We start from the raw sequence: 10,775 nt of genomic DNA on the forward strand, positions 1-10,775 counted from the left end.
ATCATTAATTCTTGTTCCCGCTATTTCTCAGAAAACACTGAAGGGATTCGTCTTAAATTCCATATGTTTCTTACGGCCCTAGGTGTGCATATTGCATTTTGGGATTGATCAGTCAACAAGATTGCTGACAGAAAGCCATTTTGTCTTTGGATTATTGTTACTGTTATTTCTTAGAAAGCCATGAAGGGATCATTATTTTTTTCAAAATATACATATAGTCCAGCAGATTCGTGCAGAAATTTGGCCCCAAATTATGCACTTTGATAAAAGCATGAAACTTGGCACACAGCAAGAACATAACAAAAGACAAAAAAAATAGGACCCGGGCCTCTTCCAAAAATAGTCTATGACGCCATGGCGGCCATTTTCAAATATGACCGCCATATTTATGTGTTATAGCAATTACGATAGGCTTCACAAAGTCCTAGTTGTACATATTGCATATTGATCGATCCATCATCAAGATGACCCAAAAATGGTACAGACACTACGAAGTACTTGACCCTGTCCCGATTGCTGGAAACGAACTGAGAAAAAAAAGTCATAGATTTCCATAAAACGAAGAAAAGCTAAAGATGCTCCATCGCTGATTAATAGTTTTTTTCTTCAGTTACAAAAGTTTCTTACTTTACATCATTACTACCATTAAGTTTGAGCTTCTCATTTTATTTCAAGATAAAAATGTCAAAAATAATTAACAGCGTCCCGAAAAAAATTCCACAAGACTATCTCCTATATGGAATGAAGTAATGATTGCGCATGCACCAGAAGCAAAATAAATAATTTTCTATTAATTAGATATAATTAAACACTAATTATCGTGTATGCTCTGTCGACGGTGGAACATCTGTAAGGTTTGACTTAAGTCTCTGCATTTTTGTTTCGATAAATAGGCATCTGAGCTGCCCAACCAACCGACCACTGTACGTACGTTAGGGTGCGTATCAAACTCACTTCAGTAATCGTTTTGGTTAGATTTATAGACTATTTGTAAGGCTTTCACACAGACACAGAATCTTTGCTTTCCCAAGTCATAAAGACATCACCATGTCATTAGAATCCTACATAAAAATACTTCAGGTGTGTTAATACCGCATACTCAATAAATAAATCAGGGAAGATATTATCATGCCCTTAGATCGTAATTGACACCACAAGGCCTTAAAGGAAGAACCAGCACACTGTTTAAAGCTGTGGTAATTTTACACTAAATTACCCACTATCATTGTCTTAATAAAACGTATTTTAGAATAACTATATGTATCAATTTATGTTATCTGTAATGTCAGTACCAAAGCATTCGAGATAATACATATTTAATGTTGATGTGTGACTAGATATACAGATAGAATAAATTTGACATCAATCTACAAGAGACCGCCATAATATGGTGATCTTAATTCAAGTACATAAACATCAGATATCGTCTGCGTTCAATATTGCGAAAGATAGTATCTTCATGCACAGTAATTACTTTAAGAACGATTTTGAGAAGGCATGCATATTTTATGTGAGAAAAGTTTACTAATGCCTTACAAACCATGTTTTCCGCCTCATTTAAGTTACAAACTTTGAAGATGGTAACTGTGGCAACAACTAGTACCCTGCCTACTATAACTTTCGGTCGGACGACAACAACATCCGTGGACAAGTCTTCAGAGCTATACAATATTGAAGCTATCCGCCAACATGTGGCGGAGAGATCTCGCTTGGTCTGAAGTAACCCTATTGGTGACAGCGTTGATAACCCTAGTGTTTGATGTCGACACCACACTTAGGGTTCCACTAATAAAAAAAAATGTGGTATTCAAACATCATTTCCTCAAACTGGACCTGCCCACGAAATACCAATGTATGGAGCTATGCGTGGCGTTTGCTTTATGTCGCTCTATCTACTACAATGGAAAGGGTGAATGTGGTATCAATTCGGATAGCAAGGATAGACAGGTTAGATCTGGCTACGCTTTCGATTCTCCGTCCAGGACAGACGTTCCACAGGTAACACTTTAGTTACGGTTAAAGATGATCTACCGCCGACAGAGCCAGAGCATAAATGATATTCATCATTTGAAAAATAGTTGTTTTTTAATCGTGTCTATTTATGCCTAATTAAAGGGACAATTCACTCAGGCTAATTCTTTTAAATAAACAAGAAGCAAAATATAACTTAAATGTATTGTTCTACATTTCTTATGAAACATATAATGTAAAACATTGATAAATTCCACGACATTGTTAAGTATTTTAATCAATATCGTTGAAATATCAAATCGTTGATCAATACGATTAAGCAGGTACAATATGGACGATTTACCCATACCCGAGTCAAAGTAACGCACGTTAAAGCTGACAATGCAAGTTAAAAATTATACATTTGAGATTAAAAAAAATAATGAAATTTTTTTTTTCAAAATTTGTTTCTGAGACAGCCCATTGCGTTTCTAAGGACGGGCAGACGCCATTTTGTTTGAACTCTGCTTGGATACGAGACGCCTGCCGACCCCTATATAAAGCGCGTGAATCGACACACGTGCGCTCAGTCATGTACATATACACCTTTTCCACTGTGTATCACCTACTACATGTAATACATAAACAAAACCCCTTACCTGTAAATGTGTGTAGGGCTGGTTTTAGCAAGCAAACATGTCAACTCTTCTAAGCTGTCATTTAGATGTTTCACAAATTTAACTTTCCACACAAGTGAATAAAAATCCTGATAATAATCCGTCCATATATCTCCACGTATGCTATCGTACCCGGTGTACTCGACTGGCCACTTGCACGTGACCACCTGTCCCGAACAAGTGACGCTGCCATATGTAAACTACCAAAGGTACACGCGTGTACATGTGCGTGTAATATCTAATATGTTGAAGTGTTTTATTAGCTCGTATTTGACATATTTTGGGATGTAGCTGACATTATTACTTCAATGAAACCTTGTCAGGTGAGTGCAGTATTTATATTTAGTTTGACAGTGTTATCTTCTATTATAATTTCCGGGTTTGTTTACGTTATAATCAAAATGGATATCGCACGTGGAAAGAAAGTATGAATTCATTCATTACTTTTAATATAACTGTATATATCTGTATATGGTTCTTAGAAACTTTATTTGAGAAAACATTGAAAGTAATAACCATTGTTTTATCATTACGTCTTGGGTATATAGTGCAGAAGACCTAGAGCCGGTCATGTGTTAGTAATGTTACACCTTGAACAGCAAGCGTTCGACTGATTGCACGTGTGTGTGGTTCACGCGCTTTATATAGGGGTCGGTACCCGGTGTTGTATCCAAGCAGAGTAAAAACAAAATGGCGACTGCCCGTCCTTAGAAACGCAAGGGGTTGTCTCAGAACCGAATTTTGAAAAAAAAAATATTTAAAAAAAACTTTATTATTTTTTTTATTCTCAAATGTATTTTTTTAGCTTGCATTGTCAGCTTTAAACAAATAAACTACATAACCACTGAGAAGGTGATAAAATAATTTTTAGGCAAGACAATTCACCTAATAAGGTAAACACACTACTGTCAGAGCGATTTGAGCAGTTCTAGACAAAAGTTGCATTACTCTACGAGCAAGGGACAGGGTTTGGCATACAAGAAGTTCGACCACAATGTGTAATGGCGGACAGCGAGCGAGTTTGAACACCTACACACATGTCACAACCACGGACTTTTCATGCATATCACAGTAAAACCGACTGATCTAATTTTCATTAGAACTGGGTTTTTTTTCGATATATGTACAAACTTTAATGTTTTCTTAGACTGAATTGTCCCTTTAACAAAAAAAAAACATATAAAATAAATTTATTCGCCTTTGGTGCGTTCGCAATTAGTACTTCATTCCATAAAGGATATCGTACCACGGATTTTTTTCGGGATGCAACTAATTATTTTTCATATTTTTAACTTGAAGTAAAATTAGAAGCTCAAACTTTTCAGTGGCGGTAATGGTGTAAAGTAATTAACTTTTGTAACTGAAGAAAAATACTAAATCGTCTGCTTCTGTTTTTGATAGTGAAAAAATACCATTTGTCAGCGGTGGAGCATATTTAGTTATTTACATGTAAATGTTGGTGTTTTACAGTCATATTTTACACTTAATTTGTTAACACAAATAAATAATAGTTGGTTATCTCTGTTGTTTTTCTGTTCATGTCAAGTTCATGTCAAGTCAACTATATAATATACAAACTTTATTTATTTTACATCGATGAGAAACAAGTTATACAGCTTATGTAAATTACTCTCGATGGCCCGGATGTAAGCGCGCGAGGGGTCTTAGTGTGGGAGGAAACCGGAGTGCCTGGAGAAAACCCACGTGATCGGGCAGGTGACCCATGACCTTTTCACGTCCGTGTCGGGGATCGAACCCCGGCCGGCTAGGTGAAAGGCGAGCGGCAGGTGAAAGGCGAGCGGCTTAATCACTACACCACCCGATCACCCTGAAGACCCTAAGTTAACTATATGTTTAAGCATACTTTCTTACTACAGAATCTATTATTTATAATGATGTCATTAATAGCTCAAATTGGTGAATAAGACAGGCCCTCCTATTTGAGGGAGGAGGGGGACTTGGGAAGGAGGAGAGAGGGGATCTGGGGAGGAGGAGAGAGGGGGTCTGGGAGTCTGGGAGGAGGAGAGGGGGTTGGGAAGGAGGGGGTCTGGAGGAGAAGAGAAGGGGGGGATGTCTGGGAAGGAGAGGGTCTGGGAAGGAGGGGAGGTCTGGAGGAGGAGAGAGGGGGTCAGTGGAGGAGGAGAGAGGGTCTGGGGAGGAGGAGGAGGGTCTCGGAGTCTGGGAAGGAGGAGAGGGGGTCTGGGAGAGGACAGTAGAGGGGGGGTCTGGGAAGGAGGGGTCTGGGGGACTAGAGGGGTCTTTGGAGTCTTGGAGGAGGAGAGAGGGGGTCAGTGACGGAGGAGAGAGGGGATCTGGGGAGGAGGAGAGAGGGGGCCTGGGAAGGACTAGAGGGGGTCTGGGAAGGAGGGGAGGTCTTTGGAGGAGGAGAGAGGGGGTCAGTGGATGAGGAGAGAGGGGGTCTGATGTCGAGGTTAACAACGATGATTAATTAGTGATGTAATAGGAAACGTGACAGTGATCAGTTGACATTACTGATGTCATAATGGTCACGTCTTGGAGGTCATTTACATATAATGATTGTAGATAACAAGTGGATATAAATACTACTAGTCATATTTAATTTATCAATTACCAGTCAGTTCCTTTTATACATTATATTTTTATTTTTAATTACATGTCACTGTTACAACGTGGGCCCCATCCTTCTGCTATTTAATTTTTAATTTTTGTTAAAATATTGTTGTTTTCATTAATTCGTTGATTTGCACGTTGATGTAATTGACAGTTCACCATATTAAAAAAAACTTTTATTGTCTATTGTATATCATAACTAAACTTTTAAACTGAAATAGTTATATTACCCATTACATTGCACGCTGGTAAGTAATGGATTACTTTATTTTCTTGACGATTAACTTTAATATATTTGTTATGTTATAGAGATATAATATAAAAATCTCAGTGTACTCTAAAAAAAATTTTTAGTTAATGCTTATGGTTTAATCTTTTTACCTGCAATTCCTCTTTATTGGTGGACCTTTTTCCTCTGAAAAATGATTATGCTACTCTAAACGACGAGATTTTTTTTTTTACGTTTGAGGCCCACCACTTTTTCGAAACAAAAAATAAATGTTACTTAAAAACAATACTAACAAAAGAACATTTACATCGATGGCCTAAGATAAGGTTACGACACCAAACAAATGCAAGATTTCCTGTGTAATCTATGTTAACAGTGAAAATTCATTTCGCTGTTTTGAAGTCTGCCGCAATGATAGACAAACTAACGAGCGGTTTTTAGGACGACGGCGGGAAACATAATACGACCCGCGTTATAAAAAATAACATTTGATTTATTTAAATTAAATTGTTTAGGAATCGATAATAACTGTATGTGTAGTATTAACCTTAAGATAATAACTTTTGCGACTCAATATAAATACCGTTTTACAATCCCATTTTAAAAATCAAAAGCTGTTTCGGAAAGGCAGTGAGCTGATATCATATTTTAAGCGAATAAAAATGTTTGTTTCAAGCAAAATGAAATTTTGAGGGAAAAACCCAAGAAAACAATTTTGTTAAATATTGTTGTAATCTATTATGAAACAGGCGATAGCTGTTCGGTCTTGTACCACGCATGCGTGCGGGATAGATGAGATGTGTGTGGGAGCTTCCTCCGACTCCACCTGTGTGAAACATGGTAAGTATAATAAACAAACCCTGGTATAGAACAATATAACAATATAGAATTTCGCCATAAAGATAACATCAAATTATGCTGGCAAAATGTCTTAACAAATAATTAAGCATTATTCTCAATATCTTTTGGGGTCATAGACAAAAAACGGAAGGACATTCTTCGCGGAAGGACGACCGTCCTTTTTTATTTTGTCTATGACTTCATAACCCAAAAAGATATTGAGAATGATGCTTATAATTTAATTCAGATAACTCAATCAGGTACTAATTAGGCATACATTTCCGTAATTTTACTTACTTTTACAATCAAACAAACTGAGTTGTGTCGCATTGATATCTTATCCAATAATTCAGTTTGGCTAATCCTCCGCGAAAACGTTTTGTATTGATGACGTCATAATACGTGAAGTACAATTATTTTTGTCTATAGAAAAATAACCTCAAAGATGTTACCAATAGAATAGAAACGGATGTAACATAAGAAATTAAATTATCTAATAATAATCAAAATATCAGCTCCACAAACTGTCATTTTGTATATTAGCAATCTACAGATTTCTTAAAACACTCAAACCTGGTAAATTATATCCTTCCATGTCTGGACACAGCGATAATAAAATAGTCCAAATCAGTATATGTATGATTAGTTACGCAAAAATTAAAGTTATATGTGCCATAATTTCATACTCACGAATCATGAAGAGCTTTTAATACGTTAAAACATTTTAGAAGTGAAATCAGAGTCCAAAATGAATTTTGCCAATACTGCCAAAAATCATGTATCAATTGTGTCTACAGCGCAGTAAAAGTAAAAAACATCGCCAATCCAAGGCGTCAAGTTATGGTCTACAATTTTATTTCACATTTTCACTGTAATATAAGTAATTAGAAAGTGACTTCTTCAGAAAAATTTTCATCTTTCATAAAGCATAAAATGTGAACTATTGCAGTGCAAAAATCTGCGTTAATGCAAATACCATTTACGCATCACGCATATATATCCGTGGCCTTGAATTATTTCCACAGCTCAATTCGTTAAATCTGATGGTTTTCAATACATTATGAAGAAAAATTGCATGTCAAAATCTTGGGCTAGTTATGGCACATGTAACTTTAAGTCATATTATTTTGTAATCCAAGAGCTGGAAGGCGCTATTAAAAACAGGAAAGAGTAATTTTAAAAAGTGTTTACACCTGTCTTAGAGACGACTTCTCTGAAAAGACCATAAGCGTAAAAACACCATTTACAAGGTTTCCAAATGGCTAATTTCTACACAATTTGACCTGTCAATATAGTTAGTTTTGGATATTACGAAATATAATTTAAAAAAAAGGTAATCAGTAACAGGATTATAGAGGTATGGGATGCCCTCCTGGAGCATGTGGTCAACTCTGAAAATATTAACATTTTTAAACATAGACTAAGTAACCACTGGAAGAACCACATCAGGAAATGTCTACCATCTACCTAGACTAGGACAAATACGTATCCAAACAGTGGTGTATATTTACACATCATTATATATGTATATATATATGTGTGCTAGGGTTCTAGGAAATATCATTAACTATTTTATATACAATCACATGTTGTAATTTTTTAAACATACCTTCTCTTTGTTTCTGGCTTTCTGATTGGCCTATTCATTTTTTTTCATTCCACGGTGAAAAAAAAATCCGAGAAAGGCGCGGAAACTCGACGTTATCGTGACGTCACAATAGAAACATTGGCGTTGTGTATCGATTTGGAAAAAATAATTCCTTGGAAAAAAATCAACGGAATCGTACGTGTAAACGTATTTCATTTTAGAAAGTAGTCTGGGAAATTAATTATAAGCATTCAAGTCACTATTTTTTAATTTCATCGGGTTATGAAATAAATTTTGTTTACAAACTGTTGTGAGAATCCGCTACGCCATATTACCATAGCTAATAGGGTTTCTATTGATGTTGGACTGGTGAGATACTGGTGAGATAGAATTAGACCTGTAATTCCGCCCCTCTACGTTTCTCTGCGATAACGCCAATCGTATTGGAACGGAATTACAAGTCCAATTTATATCATATTGTTTAATTTGTATGAAAAAAACCTATTTTACTTTGTAACTTGATTGGTCATTATTACGGTGGCTGAGAAGGGACATGAAAAATAAAAAAAATAAAACAAATTGCAATAATTATTGCGTTTACACGCAATACTAATGCGTTCGCACGCAATAATTAATGCGTTCACACGCAATACTTTTGCGTTCGCACGTAATTATTTTTTGTCATGTCCGCTCCCAGCAACCGTACGTTAAAGACATTTAGGATTTTTATTTAATTCTTTCAGGGAGGACCGTTGTTAAATGTCCCAAGAGTTCTGTCCGCAGAGGCAACAGCTGCTACAAACTATTTAACATAAAGATAGGGTGGTACGAGGCAAAGGTAAACAGTGTACATGTATCTATCATTTTTTACCGAACATAGTCATTGATAGTTCTTGGATGGTGTGGTTAAGGTCATATGCGTTCAGGTTATTAAGTTTGTTGGGGTGCACTCTACGGGAATTTTTTCTCCTTTCTCTCACTTTTTGGAGATCAAAGAAACTATATAAAGGCTGTAAAACAATGGTTTACCAATTGGTTCATTCCTACTCAATCAACATGTTGTTTTTTTGTTATAATTATAACCCGAGTTGACTCAATCAGTAGTCACTTGTAAATCGTGTCAAAATAATGTTTTTGTCTCGATCTCGGGGGGGGGGGGGAACCCACTGTGAGCGGACTTGAGGCAAGCATTTTGACACGAAGTACAGGTGATTAGACCAAAAAATGTCTGTTTAGGGTTACATTGGCAAAAAAAAAAAAAATAGGGTTGGTAGGTCGGGAGGATTTTTAAGTGTCTTTCACTCCAAAATAATGGACGGAACAGGGATCCCTTTTAAAATTTTTTTTTTCGAAGAAAATTGGGGGAAAAAACAGGGTCGGGGGTAAAAAAATTAGGGTCGGTGGGGTAACCCTAAACAGACATTTTATTTTTGGCCTTACTGATTGAGTGTAGTCTTGATTCTCTCAAAGACATATCGAAGAGTTTGAGGATCTCTTTTATAAATTATAACAAATGTACGTTTCACTTTAACTATGCTGTTCTCTCAAAGAAACTTTCAATTGTTTCAATTCGCCAGGGAATGGCGAAATGTCTTTGCGAGAATCAAGACTACACTCATTTAGTAATCAACTATAAAGCGTGTCAAAATTCTTGCCGCAAGTCCGCTCACAGTGGGTTTTTTTCCGCGAAGATCGAGACAAAAACGGTATTTTGTGAGCTTGGGAATTATCCTATATTTAATTTGTGACTTCTTTTTAAACAGTATTTCTGCCACAAAGAAGGGGCAATGTTAGTAGAGATCCACTCTGGTGATATTGGTGTGTATCTGGCAGGTATAGTATCCTTTCTAGGGGGAGCTATCGGTGAGTTGATTACACTTGACTGAAATGAGTAAATAACATAGATTGGTTGGTTGATTGACCAATCTGATTAAAATTAGACCTGTAATTCCGCTCCACTACGATGCTCTACGTTACGCTCCAATGCAATAGTTGTAGTATCGTAGATCACCCTCTGAGACCCAGTCTCACTCCACTACGCTCCGCTCAGACCGTATGCTGAATAATGTGCACGTGGGTAACCAACGATGATCGTATACGTATAGCATCGTAGTGGAGTGGACATTACAAATTGATTGTGCTTAGCAAAAAATCATCCTTTAAAGGCCCACTACCTTTCCGAAACAAATTAAAAGTTTCTTAAAACCAATATTAACATAAGAAAATATATGCCAATGGTCGAAGATGAGGTTACAACGCCAAACAAATGCGTAATATATGTTTACAGAGAAGATTATTTTCACTGTTGTCTCGTCTGGTGCAGTGATGTTCTAGATCAGAAAACACTTTAGCAAAAGTTGCTAAAACCTTTTTTCTTAAGCAAAAAAGAAATGTTTTAGCACAACGCACCTAGTGCCCGACAAAGTCACTTTTTGCCCTTTAAAAATTACTAAAAATATGAGTAAAACAAGAGCACATAGGGCAAAAATTTACAAAGCTTTTAATAGCTAAAAGAGAAAATAAATAAATATTTTCATACCTCTCCACTTGTTCCTCCCTAATTTGGAACATTTGGAATGACAAATGTTTAGGCATCTAAATTCCATCTCGAATCATATGGATTTGATAGCTCAGGTATTTAGAATGAACCAAAATATGAAATTAGAAATATATTTCCTTTCTTCAGTAAAAACAATAGCTTATCAATAAATGCTAAAATGATTATTTTTATTTGAGCAATTAGTGTCTAACATTAGCAAATTGACCAAAATGATAACTTTAGAGTGAGCACAGTTAGGTATAGTCCGCTAAACCTGCCTATATTATTAGGCTTTTTTAAATTTTTTTTTTGCCTAATATATAGTCAGCTCGCGGTACCTCTTAAAAATGTGAAATCGTA

The 10,775-nt window shown here is 36.1% G+C and overlaps 1 protein-coding gene across 2 annotated transcripts; it reads left to right on the forward strand.

Moving 5' to 3' along the window:
• The first annotated feature begins 1,757 nt into the window (after nucleotides 1-1,757).
• Nucleotides 1,758-9,771, forward strand: LOC138309429 (uncharacterized). Of its 2 annotated transcripts, none has more exons than XM_069250618.1 (4): nucleotides 1,758-1,998; nucleotides 6,198-6,288; nucleotides 8,620-8,714; nucleotides 9,640-9,771. In XM_069250618.1, the coding sequence occupies exons 1-4, from the start codon at nucleotides 1,855-1,857 to the stop codon at nucleotides 9,760-9,762; spliced, it is 453 nt and encodes a 150-aa protein (XP_069106719.1). In that variant the 5' UTR covers nucleotides 1,758-1,854; the 3' UTR covers nucleotides 9,763-9,771. The 2 variants fall into 2 exon arrangements, with proteins under 2 accessions (XP_069106719.1, XP_069106720.1); XM_069250619.1 differs by lacking the exon at nucleotides 1,758-1,998 and adding an exon at nucleotides 2,425-2,950.
• The last annotated feature ends 1,004 nt before the right edge of the window (nucleotides 9,772-10,775 follow it).

This window comes from Argopecten irradians, chromosome 15 (assembly GCF_041381155.1).
Source record: "Argopecten irradians isolate NY chromosome 15, Ai_NY, whole genome shotgun sequence".
In the NCBI taxonomy this organism is placed as follows: domain Eukaryota; kingdom Metazoa; phylum Mollusca; class Bivalvia; order Pectinida; family Pectinidae; genus Argopecten; species Argopecten irradians.